The 13,032-nt window shown below is 43.7% G+C and overlaps 1 protein-coding gene across 2 annotated transcripts in view; it reads left to right on the plus strand.

The window, feature by feature from the left end:
- SMOC2 (SPARC related modular calcium binding 2) overlaps positions 1–13,032 on the plus strand; it is a 226,241-nt gene that overhangs the window by 113,748 nt on the left and 99,461 nt on the right. For both annotated transcript variants that reach the window (XM_006882787.1, XM_006882788.1), the window contains exon 5: positions 12,627–12,674. In XM_006882787.1, the coding sequence (XP_006882849.1) occupies positions 12,627–12,674 (48 nt within the window). The remainder of the gene's footprint in view (positions 1–12,626; positions 12,675–13,032) is intronic.

The following is a 13,032-nucleotide window of genomic DNA, read 5'->3' on the forward strand; positions in this document are numbered from 1 at the left end:
GATCGGGATGGGAGTGTCAGAGACAGTGCGATTGGCACAGGACAGAGCAGAGTTTAGGGATGTTGTAAATAGGGTCACTATGAGTCGCAGGTGACTCAACAGCACATAACAACAACAACAACCTCAAACTCACACTCATCGTCATAGAGCTTGAACTGACTCATAGCTGGCCCTCCCTTGATGTTTTGAGCTTGTAAAAAGCATAGGAGGAGATTTCTCATCTTTCTCCTGTGGAGCCACTCATGGATTTGAAAAAAAAACCACAAATGGCCCTTGGATTAAGGGGGGGGGGGAATAAACAATAAAACCAAGGCAGACAGGCATCCCAAAATACACCATACGGGCGCTCACGACAGCCAGATAACCCTCACCACTCAATGAATCTGCAATGTCATGACCGATGGAATAAAGACTCAAGTTTTCTGTGATTACTCCAAAATCCACACCCATGGTTGTTGTTACGTGCTGCCAGGTTGCTTGCAACTCAGAATGGCGGTATGTACAATAGCTCGGAACCCTGCCCTATCCTGAGTCAAGTTTATCATCTCCAACACACCTAATCCTATTACCCCTGTCATGAGTCGTCTCATCCAGGGCCTTCCTCTCCCGCGCTGTCCCTCCACCCTTCCAAGCATGATGTCCTTCTCCAAGGACTGATCCCTTCTGACCACGTGCCTAAAGTATGTGAGACGGAGTTTCAAGATCCTTGCTTCCAAGGAGCAGCTTGGTTTCACCCTTTCCAGCACTGACTGATGGATGTCAGAAGAGACTCTGAATATTGTACTAACGTGCTGAGTCTTCAAAGCAAAGGGAAGAAATCAAGAAGTTAAAGAGCTAAATAGAAGATTTCGAAGGGCAGCTTGGGAAGACAAAGCAAATATAATGAAATATGCAAAGATCTGGACTCAGAAAATCAAGAAGGACAAACTCGCTTGGCATTTCTTAAGCAGAAGGAACTGAAGAACAAATTCAAGCGTTGAGTTGAGGGGAAAAAAAAGAGATGCTGAGGTCAGAATGTTGTATGGCTCATGAAGCATCAAAAAGTATATACAGTCACTGTACCGAAAAGAAATGGCACAGAAGAATTTCATGGAACAGCGTATGATCAAGAGGCAAAGTTGCTCTGAAGGAATTGGTGAAATACAAGGTCCCAGGAATTGATGGAATACCAACTGACATATTTCAACAGCCACTGTCTTGGATGTGTTCACCAGGTTGTGCCAAGAAATCTGGAAGACAGCTACCTGGTCAACTGACAGGAAGAAATCTGCATTTAGTCCCATTCAAAAAAGATGACCCAACAGAGAGTGGAAATTATTGAACAGTATCACCAATATCACATGTAAGCAAGATCCTGTGGTAAATTAGTAAAAAAATGACTGGAACAGCACGTCAGCAGAGAACTTCCAGATGCACAAGCTGGGTTTAGAAGTAGCCCTATGGATATTATAGTCAACGTTAGATGAATCTTAGCCTGACAGCTCTGGGGAGGTACTTGGCCTCTCTTCCCAGGTCAGAGTGGTGGGGCAGTGGGTCCCAGCACCCAGAACCTTGGTGCTGGTTCACAGGATTTTCATGAGTTAGACAGAGAGTGGTAGAAGAAACCAGACCACGCTCAGAGGCCCCAGTGCTTCTTCCCATGGTGGGAAGGACATAGCAGGGACCAGAGACACTAAAAACACTGGTGGCCTTCCCTCAACTTCTGCCCTCATGCATGATGCCCACAGGTTCCAGCAAGGACAGACTTGTCCAGGAACTCCAACAGGACTTGGCCTGCTTGGTCCCTTTCTATTTTTATCTTCTTTCTTTCTCCCTTCTTATGTCTTCTTTTTTTTTTTTTCCATCCTTGTTCTCACTCTTTCATTTTCTTTACCAAAGAAAAGCCATCTGACTCCAAGAAGTGAGCTTTTCAAGAAGGGATAAACCACAGGGCTGCTTGTTTAACTCCATGGGAAGGCACCCTTATCCCAAGCAGATCAAGTGCTCCATGCTGAGACCTGAACTTACTAAACCCTGTCACTGCTCTGATAACCAGAAAAATCACAACGCTGGCTTCTTTCATTTGTTTTAGAAGAGCACTGAGTATTTGTGAAAGAAACTTCCCTCAGACCACCAGTTCTTTGAGCTAAACAATACCTTTTCCATTGGAGCTTGTTGGCACCATTGTCCTCACTGAGTGTAGTTGGATTTGAATCAGGAGTTTATCCCTTAAACATTTAAGGGCTCATTAGTCCTCCCTAAAACCATAGACATTTCCTCATGTTGTACTTTTGTGGTTTTTGTACCCTAATTGCTAAAAAAAGGGCACTCTTCCTGAAATAACATTTCATGAGTGAGAACTCACAAATGGGAGACATTCCTCTGTTCCCGAGGAGAGGTGCCTCTGTGAGAGTATCTGTGTACAAACACTTGGTGAGGAGAGCTTGGCGGCAGAGCGAACTAGCCCGCAGTGGTTGGCCATCCTCCGAAACGTGCGCCCCCTTGCCTTCTCTGCATCCACAGCTGAATTACGTCTGCCCTGCTGCCTGGCACCACTCCAACAAATCTTTGTCCCTCTGGAAATGTAGTAAAAGAATATTGCTTCTGGATTCATTTTCGTTTGCATGGTTTCTGGTCATTTGAAGAAGATACTAAGTTGTGTCCCACATCCCTGAAGACAGGATGTCATATGGTAGGGGAGGGAGGGTGTTGGACAGAGTCCTTTTGGATGGTGAAATCAATATAAATAAAAAATTATGTGCCAATATCCACTGCACTACTACTGACTATAATCAAGTACTGTAAACGACTCAAATATACACCAAAGAATCCATGCAAGTGGTTCTTGTTGCTTTGTCTGAACCGACCCCTAGCTGACCCTCCAGCGGGTTTTCAGAGGTGGTCAGTCGCACAGGAGGATACTGCTCATCCTTCTCCAGAGCAGCTGGGGGATTTGAACCTCCTGCCTTTAGGATTGCAGCACATATTCTTAACACTAGGCTGCCAGAGCTCCCTATTGTTGTTATGTGCCATCAATTCGACTATGACTCATAGCGACTCCACGAGCAGCAGATCAGACCTCCCCTTTCCTGTGCCAGCCTCGTGATCTTTGCAATAGTCAAGTCCGTAGTTGCAGTGTCTGTGTCAATACAGCCTGCTGCAGGTCTTCCGCCCTTTCTGATGCCCTCTGCCTTTCCCAGAATTACGTTCTCCCCGCCCCCAAGGACTGGCCCATTTTGACAACATGCCCAAAGTGTGTGAGAGAGTCTCACCACCCATTACTCTATGGAGCGCTCTGTTTACATTTTCACCAAGAAATATGTGTTTCTTCTTTCGACATGTCATTGAATATATAATGCTTTTCACCAATGCCACTATTTAAAGGCGTTGATTCTCTATTGGTCATCTGACTCATTGTCCAACTTTCAGTTGCATATGAAGCGACTGAAAAGACCGCGAGTTGGATGAGGCACTTGTGTAAATGGATGTAATTGCTGCTTAACATTTTCTTTTATCAATTTCAATGAACATCTGCGAAGATTTTGGATTTCCATTCATTCATTGTTGCACTTTTCTCCCAGCCCACCCCACCCCCACCCTGAAAAGCAAAAGAAAAACTCCTTCATTGGTATTTAATAGCCCCGCACATCCCCATCCCTACCCCCGCCCCGAGTGTACTCCACTCTGCAACCCTCATTCCAGACTCTTACGATAATCATAATGCCCTAAGATATATTACTTTTAAACTGTTCTCTCCCTCATCGCCTTCAATGCAGTAAACATAATTTATCCAGTTTTCCTCAGTTTTATCCCCACCCTGATGTCAGCCTCATTCTATAACAGTGGCACCATATAGTATTTGTCCCTTTGTGACTGAGATATTTTACTCAGCATAATGTCCTCCAGGGTTATCAATTTTGAATAATATTGTATGAGTTCCTTGTTTTTCAATGCAGCGTAGTATTCCATTGTGTGAATATACCACAGCTTCTCTATCCATTCGTTTATTGATGGGCACTTAGGTTGTTTCCAACTCCTTGCTATTGTGAACAAAGCTACGATAAACATGGGTGTGCATATATCTGCTTGGATGTTGGTTATGGTCTTTTTAGGGTATATTCCCAGTAGTGGAATTGCTGGGTCAAATGGTATCTCTATTTGCAACTTTTTGAGAAAGCGCCATACTGCTTTCCACAGTGGTTGCACCACTTTACACTTCCACCAGCAGTGAATAAGGGTTCCAATCTCTCCACAACCTTGCCAGCATTTGTTGCTTGCTGTTCTGTTAAATTTTGCAATTCTGACTGGGGTGAGATTATATCTCATAGTTGTCTTGATTTGCATCTCTCTTAGACCTAGGGATTTTGAACATTTCAAAAATCCCTGCTTAACATTTTAAAGAAGTCCTTAAGAGCAGATCTCTGCTGTCAAGGTCTATCCATACAATGAAATGTTAAAATATTCTAGAGGGAAACAAACTTCTGGTACTCACTACTGCCTGGGTGGACCTTGAAAACATGCTGAGGGAATAAGACAGACACAACAAAAAGCCTGTGAAAGCTAGAAGACCAATTTATTAGAGTGGCAGGAGATAAGATCCAAATACAAAAGTCAGAAAAAGAAAAAAAAAGCAAGCAATACAATTTAAAGTAGCCAACCATAAATTGAGATACTTAGGAATAAACCTAACTAGAGACACATAAGACCTTTACAAAGAAACTTCAAAATACTTCTGTGAAACACAGTAAAAGGCCTTAAAAATGGGAAAATGTTCCCTGTTTATGTATAGGAAGACTCAATATAGTAAAAATTTCAATCTTACCAAAAACAATCTACATGTTTAACGCAATCCCACTTCATTTTTCATAGAATTAGAGAAAGCAAGTGGCAAGTTTATTTGGAGAGGGAAGAGACCTCAAATAAACAAAGCACTTTTGAAAAACAAGAATAAAGTGGGAGGAATAGCACTTCCTGATCTCAAAACCTACCCCACAGCTTAAATAACCAAAACAGCATGGTACTGGTGCAGTGACAGGCACAAAGACCAATGGAACAGAACTGAGAACCCAGCAATTCATCTATGTATGGACAACTGATAATCGACAAGCAAACAAAACCTACTAGATGGGGAAACAACAACTTCTTCAACCAATGGTGCTGGCACAACTGGAGTGCCACCTGCAGAAAGCTGAACAGGATGATGCCCACCTCTCCTGATCCACACAAATCAACTCGAGGTGGATCAGAGACCTAGGGATAAAGCCCCGAACCATAACGAGACAATGTGGACCAAACTGAGAGGGCCTGTTGTTGTTGATTGTCATCGAGTCGAGTGCGACTCATTGTGACACCATGAACAGAAGACCTAATGCCTTTCTATAACTGTCGTCGTTTCTCCAGGTGCCTAGAGTTCCACAGGCATATGGTTTAGAAAGTGGATGCCACTACTGCTTCCAAACCTGAATCAATCTGGAAACACCCCCAAACACTGTCCATGATGGGTAACCCTCATGGCATTTGACACAGCTGTGGCACATTGATTGGCAGCAAACACAGTACAGCAAATAGACAAAGGACTGCTGTACTACTTAAAGAATGCTCACAAACCCAGACTTCTCCCGTCACTATGGAATTTTAAAGAGACACCCAGCAAATGCTGTTGACTACACTCCACCCTTGGGTCCTTGTCAAGTAGGGCAAAAGACCAGGCCAACTGACACCCACTTGTGGAGGGGAAAAACCCAATAACATAAACCAACATCAAAGAATATAGCTTTCACTGTTGATTGCATTACCAATAACCCAAGCAAAGCACAGACTAGACACAAACCAAGACTTTCCTTATAGGACCCTGTCAAGATGCAAGAAACCAGAGAGTGGAGCCACAGTACAGCAGCTGCCTCTAGGCCGGCCCCAGGCTGACGAATACAGCCAGTAACGCACAACCAGGAGACGATAAAATCGAATGGGACCTTCTATAGATTAAATGCCTGTGCACATTAAAAACTTTTTCCAATAGGGTGAAAAGAAAAGTTACTAACTGGGAACAAACACTTGGCAATACCATTTCAAACAAGGGTATCATATCAAAAGTTTACAGATACAGCAGGACCTAAACAAACAACACAAAAACTCCAAACCTGATGGTTCAATTACAAAATGGGCAAAAGACATGCAAAGATCGTTCACAGAGGAAGATATTTAGATGTTCAACATGAAGAAAGGCTAAAAATCACTGGAAATAAGAGAGATGGAAATCAAAACCATATTGAGATACCATCTCTCCGCATTAGCAGTGGCAAAATAGAACAGGGCAGCAGGTAATAAGTGTTGAGAGGATTTGGCGAGAGACGAACTCTTATGCACTGTCGGTAGGATTGTAATATGGGACAACCACCCTGGAAGGCAGTTTGGCATTTTCTCAAAAAGCTTGTCAACATAGAACTTCCGTATAACTCAGCTATTCCACTGCTTGGAATATACCCTGAGAAAATTCGAACTGAGACACAAATGGAGATTTGTACACCAATGTTCACAGCAGCGTTCTTCACCATCTCAAGAACATGGAAAAAGCCCAGCTGTCCACTCACAGTCAGATAGATTGAGAAATGATGGTACATTCACATGATGGAACACTACTCAGAAGCAGGAACAATGATTTTGAAAATCACTACGTAACTTGGGAGGAACTGGAGAGCATTTTGCCAAGTGAACTAACTTAGGCCCATAAAGGACAAGTACTGTATAAGACCATTGCTGTAGAAATAGAAAAATAACTAGTAAAATGGGAGTCAGGGTCTGGGGTGGGGGAGGATAGGAGCAGAGGGGAGTGTGGGTAGGAGGTAATCATAGGGTCACACAATTTGATGGCTAGTAGGAGGGATGGGTAAATGAAATTGGAAAGATCTGGTGTGAAAAACAATGCATATGAACTTTGCAAAGAAACCAGTATAAAATAAAAATTTAATTAAAAAAGTATCTGGATGATAAACAATTAAGGTTCTATAATCAGAATATATTTCTAGAGTGCAAAGGGAATGGTGAAAATTGTAAAAAAAACTGGCTTCTATATTCTCCATAAATTGAGTCTGCGTGTTGTTTGCAGACTATTCACTCCTGAATCATTTAATCTCCATTTGCTCTAGCAGAGCTTAGCAATTGGTGCACCTGGAATATGATCGATAAATATGGCAATGGTTCGATTAACAGAGATTGCATGCTATCATATTTAAACCCTAAAGAAGACTTTTGCTTGAGTTAGTTTACTCAGCTTAATGCTTTCTAGCCTCTCCCATGTTATATGGTATTTTTCAAAATTGTTACTTCTGACTGCTGTGTAGTATTCCATTGTGTGAATATACTGTGATTTTGCACATAAGAACAAATACTGTATAAGACCATTATTGTCCAAACAGAATGATAACCGTAATATGTGTGTTGCTATCCAAAGAGGGAAGGTGAGGGGGCTGAGGGGCTGAAGGTGTGGAGGAGGGGAAATCACAGGGTCACAGAGTTTGATGGGTGGAAGGAGGGGGTGAAAAAAACCCCAAAATAATACACGTGAATGAAAGAAAGCAAAGGATTGTAAACCAATAAAAACAAATTAAAAAAGAATTTTGCTTATCTTCAGCCTGGAAAACCAAAGAGTCGATCAAAGAGGGTCAATATTGGAAAATCCTTTTGCACTGTTGCCGTCATTATATCAAGTACAGAATATGGCCTGTATTTTTGAGGGAGAAATGAAATATTTAGGTCCCTATAAAATGAAAATTGCTTTGGGCAATTTGTGAAGAATGCCCTTAAAAATACTAACGAGCAAGGACGTCAGTTTGAAAAGTGAACTGCGCCAGAGCCAAGCCACGCTGCTTGCCGTTGCACTGGACGCAAGTGAAAGTTGGACAAAAAATGAGAAAGACTCAGTGAAAATTGTGCCTTTGAATTATGATGTTGGCAAAGCGCGTTGACGATATCATGGACTGTTAAAGTACAAACAAGTCTATCTTGTAAGAAGTGCAATCAGTGTACCACGTAGAGGCAAGAACGATGGAGTTTATCTTGTACACTTGGGCATGTTGTCTGAAGGTACCAGTCCTTAGAAAAGGACATCATGCAGAGAAGAGTAGAGTGAAGAAGAGGAAGCCTCTCGTCGAGAAGGATCGACACAGTGGCTGCACCAGTGGGCGCCGGCCTCTGGAGATGAAGAGAGGGCACAGGACAGGGCACCGTGAGCTGTGGTTGGCTCAGTGGATGGAGGGCTCAGTGACACATAGCAGCGGCAATGATTTGGATTGTTGCCCATTTGACTGTTTGGGGCAGGTTGAATCTCAAAATATGGTAACACAGGAAAAGGCAACCCATTATATGTCTAAAACAATGGTAATAAAGTTGGAGCTGCTATTTTCAGTGAAATAAATGTACCTCGATATTTTCTTCTTTCTGGAGACTCCACACATTTAAGGAATCTCTTGAAAAGCTTTTGAGAAACTTTTCACATTTACTAGCTTAAACTGTCATACTAGTAAAGAAATTAGAAATCAACTGCTGTGAGCCTTTGAGTCGGGACCAACGCGGAGCTGACCCTCCAGTGCGTTTCCAGAGACTGTAAGTCACGCGGAGGAGAGGCTCCATCTTCCTCTCCCGGAACAGCTGGTGGAGTCAGTCCGCCTGTGTTTGGGCTCCTTGACACTCGGCCCCCAGTGCGTCTTCATAAATCAATTGCTATCTAGGTGAAGTTTGTAATATTTCTTTTCTAAGCGCAGAGCCCAGTCTATGACATTGCTACCAACATGTGCATTGTCATTGAGTCAGAATCGCCTGATAGCTGATGTCACAGGATTTTGACAGCTCTAAGTTACATGGGAGGACATTGCCCATCTTTCTCCCTTGGAGCCACGGGAAGATTGGAGCCTCCCGAGAGGTGCCACCTTTGTGTGGGCAGCGTAACTTCCTCTGATCCACGCCACACATAGCTTCCAGACAGCATGTCAGGACACGGTGAAGTCGTGCAACAGGAAACCTTAGAGCATAAAGACATTGCATTGGCATTTCATGGCTGCCCGGTCACTTAGTAGTGCAGCAGATCATCACCTAGAAGCGGCTGATTTCACCCTACTGTTCAGTAACTCACATCCGCCTGCCTTTACACATTGAAGTCGTTGAGTACTGTTGCTGTGGAACCGACCCATAGCTGACCCTCTGGCAGGTTTTCAGAGGCAGTTAATTGCACGGGAGGAAACTGCCCATCCTTCTCCTGCTGAGTTGCTGGTAGACTCGACCCTGTGCCTTTGGGATGGCAGTGTGGCTTCTTGCCACTAGGCCACCAGAGCTCGTACATGGATGAGTGGTCCTTAAAACATACTTAGGCTGTGCTCAAATATTAGAATGGCTTTCCAGAGAAGGTGAGATAAGGCTGCTCCTTGCAGACAAGGATTCCGAAGCTTTGCCTGACATACTTTGAATATGTTATGAGGGGGGACCAGTCTTGGAGAGGGACATCATGTTTGGGAGAGGGACATCATGTTTGGGATGGTGGAGGGACGACACAGGAGAGGAAGACCCTCTATGAGATGGACTGATTTGGTGACTGGGGTAATGGATGTAGGTGTGTCAGAGACAATGAGATTGGCACAGGACAGAAGCAGGGTTTAGAGCTTTTGTAGAGTTATTGTACATAGGCTCACTATGTCACGAGTGACTCGACGGCACATAACAACAACAATAAATGGTTTTCTAAAATGTTGGCACGTTTTCACTGGCTAAGTCAAGTTATCCAAGATAAAGAAGTGACTTTGGAGAAGTGCTCAGATCTCTGTTCATGGTCAACAAGCCTTTATGTCATTTGCTTGAGGGGCATGGCCATGAGGAGCTGCACTGCTAATTCAAAGGCCACAGCTGTTGGATTCACCAGCTGTTCTACAAGAAGGCCAATGTCCTTCCATGTGATCTACAGCCTTGCAAACCTGCTGGAGGGTCAGCAATGGGTCAGTTCCAACTCAGTGTCAAAAGTGAGTAAGTTACAGAGCCTAAGATATTTTTAAGATTTTGAAAACCTAACCAAACAAATACTGCCAGGGACTGGTTATCAAATAATGCCTCACTGTCACAGAAACATTAGAAATAAACAAGCAAGTGAAGGAAAGGACTCCAGAGGTGTCAGTGCCAGAGAGCACTTTTGAGTCCCACATACTGTCCTGTCTAGCACACTTCAACCAGCACTAGAGAAGGATGAAACGAACGAAGGTCTTTGAAATCATTTTCGGTCATAAACAATGAGCCATTTTCCACGAAGAGCGTGTGGCAACATCTGATAAGCTAGTGCATGCTCATCCCAGGACATAAACACAAATCTTTAGGGAGAAGTGAAGAAATCGTTCTTCAATTTTAGTGATGATTTGAAGGTTTACAGAGCAGAGCAGTGTCAATTCAGCCATTCTTGCATGTTTTCCTTTGTCACTGGCTCCAGTCTTCACCTTACATCACCTCTCTTCCCACTGTCTCTGTGCTGCTTGTAGCTGTCAGTCCCTCCATCCTCTTCCGTCACGCCTTCTGAGTTTTATCCCTGGGCAGAGGCTTCCTTCATGATCCTGTGAGGTTGGATGTGGTATGGGCTGAGCTTCTCCTTCGTGGTATGGTTCACCTTCTAGATCTGTTCAGGTTTGCCCATCAGCTGCACCACAAGGGTGAGCTCAGTTCCAGGATCAAGAGAAAGTCCAGTAGCCACAGCCTTGGGGTTCTTCCAGCCTCTGGCATTGTGTGGTTGGGAGTTTATCTCCCACTCTCTCCAGAACCTTCTATTGTGACCCCCTCAGAGCAGGAAGCTGGGCAACGTCTAGTTTTCCTGGTCACGTGGTTGTGGGAGTTGACCATGAAGTCCATTGTTGCTGTGGATAAAGGTTCTCGTGCACGTTTGCTTATTTTCACTTTGCTTCAGCCACGGGAGGCGCGACTGGCACCTGAGATGGTTGCTTACCAGCTTTTGAGTTTTTGGTCATATTTCCAAGTATAGAGCGTTAGATCACCTGTGTGTCCGCTAACACGCTGTCTTGAGGTCAGATAGCCAATGGCTCCTTCTCTCGGGTTGTTGGGTTTTGGTTAAGACGTTCACAAAATTTTGTCCCCTTTTGGATCTACAGTATCTGCAGATGTGAGCAGATTATTTTTTTTTCTTCCTTTAAGTAGATGCAATAACCCTAAGGAAAGTAATCAGTGCCCTCTATGAGGTGGTTTGATTCAGTGACTGGGGTAATCAGGATGGGTATATTAGAGACAGTGCGATTGGCACAGGACAGCAGAGTTTAGGGCTGTTGTACATAGGGTTGCTATGAGTCGGAGGAGACTAGACGGCACATAACAACAACAACAACAACAACAATAATCAGTACTTATAGCAATTTTGAGCCATTGGATAAAGAACAATACTTCATATTTTAACAGAAATCATTTGTTGTTATTACGTGCTGTCGAGTCACCTGTGACTCATAGTGACCCTATGTACAATAACTCTGAACTGTGCCCAATCCTGAGCCAATTTCATTGTCTCCAACACACTTCCCCACATTGCCCCAGTTACCATGTCAATGCATCTCATCAGGAGGTCTTCCTTTCTTGAGCTGTCCCTCCACCCTTCCAAGCATCATGTGCTTCTCCAAAGGCTGGTCTTTCCTGGCAATATGTCCAAAGTATGTGAGATGGAGATTCAAAATCCTTGCCTCCAAGGAGCAGCTTGGTTTCACCTTCTCCAGGACAGACCTGTTGTTCTTTTAGCAGTCTAGGGTATATTCAAGATTCTTCTCCAGAAGCACAGTTCAAAGGCATAGCTTCTTCTTCTGTCCTCCTTAGTCATCGTCCAGCTCTCTGATGGTAATTGTAAAGACCATGGCTTGGATCAGGCATACCTTAGTCTCTACACAGACATCGTTTAGTATAATACAAAGATTAAAAAGAATATGCCACCATTTTCCTTATCAGTCTCCATGTTTGGAAGTTCTCTACAAATAAATAGTTCTTCTACTTTATTTTCCATAAATTAGAATCAAGCTTAAATCAGCCCTTTTTAATGGCTTTAGTTCCATAACTAGTTCCTTTTTATTTTTTATTTTTAAAGAATTTTTTTTTCTCTACTGGTTTACTTTCAAAGTTCATATACATTGTTTTTCACACTGGATCTTTCCCATTTTCTTACCCTCCGTGACCCTATGATTACCCCCTTCCCCCTGCCCATCCTGCCCACTCGGCTCCCACCCTCCTCCCCGGGGACCCTCAGACACATTCTACCCGCCACTGGTTCTTCTAAAAACATTTCCGTCTAACTGTCTGCACTAGCTCAGCATTGTGAGGCCTGTTTAGAGGGTTTTGTGGCACTTTTCACATGATGACACTGTCATATACTAGGCTGAAAGGTCTCATCACGGATCCTCAGAGAGTTACTAGGGGGACTGGGAACTAACGTGTGGAACTAACCTGCGTTCTAGTCTAGGACTTGTTTCAGTCAATGGCACTCTTACCTTGACTAGACAACGTGTGTAGCCTTGCTGGGAAGTGCGAAGCACTTAATTAATCCAAATGGGTTGGAGTGTATGTGTTTGCCTTAATTACTGAGGAGCAGCCAATTATGAAATGTAATTTATCCTCTTACTTTCTTTGTTTAGGTTCTGTAAATGAGAAGCTGCCACAAAGAGAGGGCACAGGAAAAACAGGTAACTATCTTAAATGAATTTCTGTGATGGTACATGGCATCTAATCCAACTGACGGCTTACAAAATTATTTCTCAAGTCCAAATTGAATATGTTCTGTAATGGGAGAAAGATCCCTGGTGGTACAGAGTAACCACCTGCCTACTAACCAAAAAGTCGGCAGTTTGAAGCCATCAGAGACCCCAACCTAATGATCTTGATGGAAGTGAAGAACTTGCTGTTGCCAGGTGCCCTGGAGTGAGCTCCCACTTACAGCAGCCCATGTATGACAGGAAGAAACCCCACTCCCTCCAGGGCCATCCTCACCTCCTCCTCTGTGCCCAGCCCCCTCCAGGGCCATCCTCACCTCCTCCTCTGTGC

This window comes from Elephantulus edwardii, unplaced genomic scaffold (assembly GCF_000299155.1).
Source record: "Elephantulus edwardii isolate Elephantulus edwardi_28Jun2011 unplaced genomic scaffold, EleEdw1.0 scaffold00024, whole genome shotgun sequence".
NCBI lineage: Eukaryota > Metazoa > Chordata > Mammalia > Macroscelidea > Macroscelididae > Elephantulus > Elephantulus edwardii.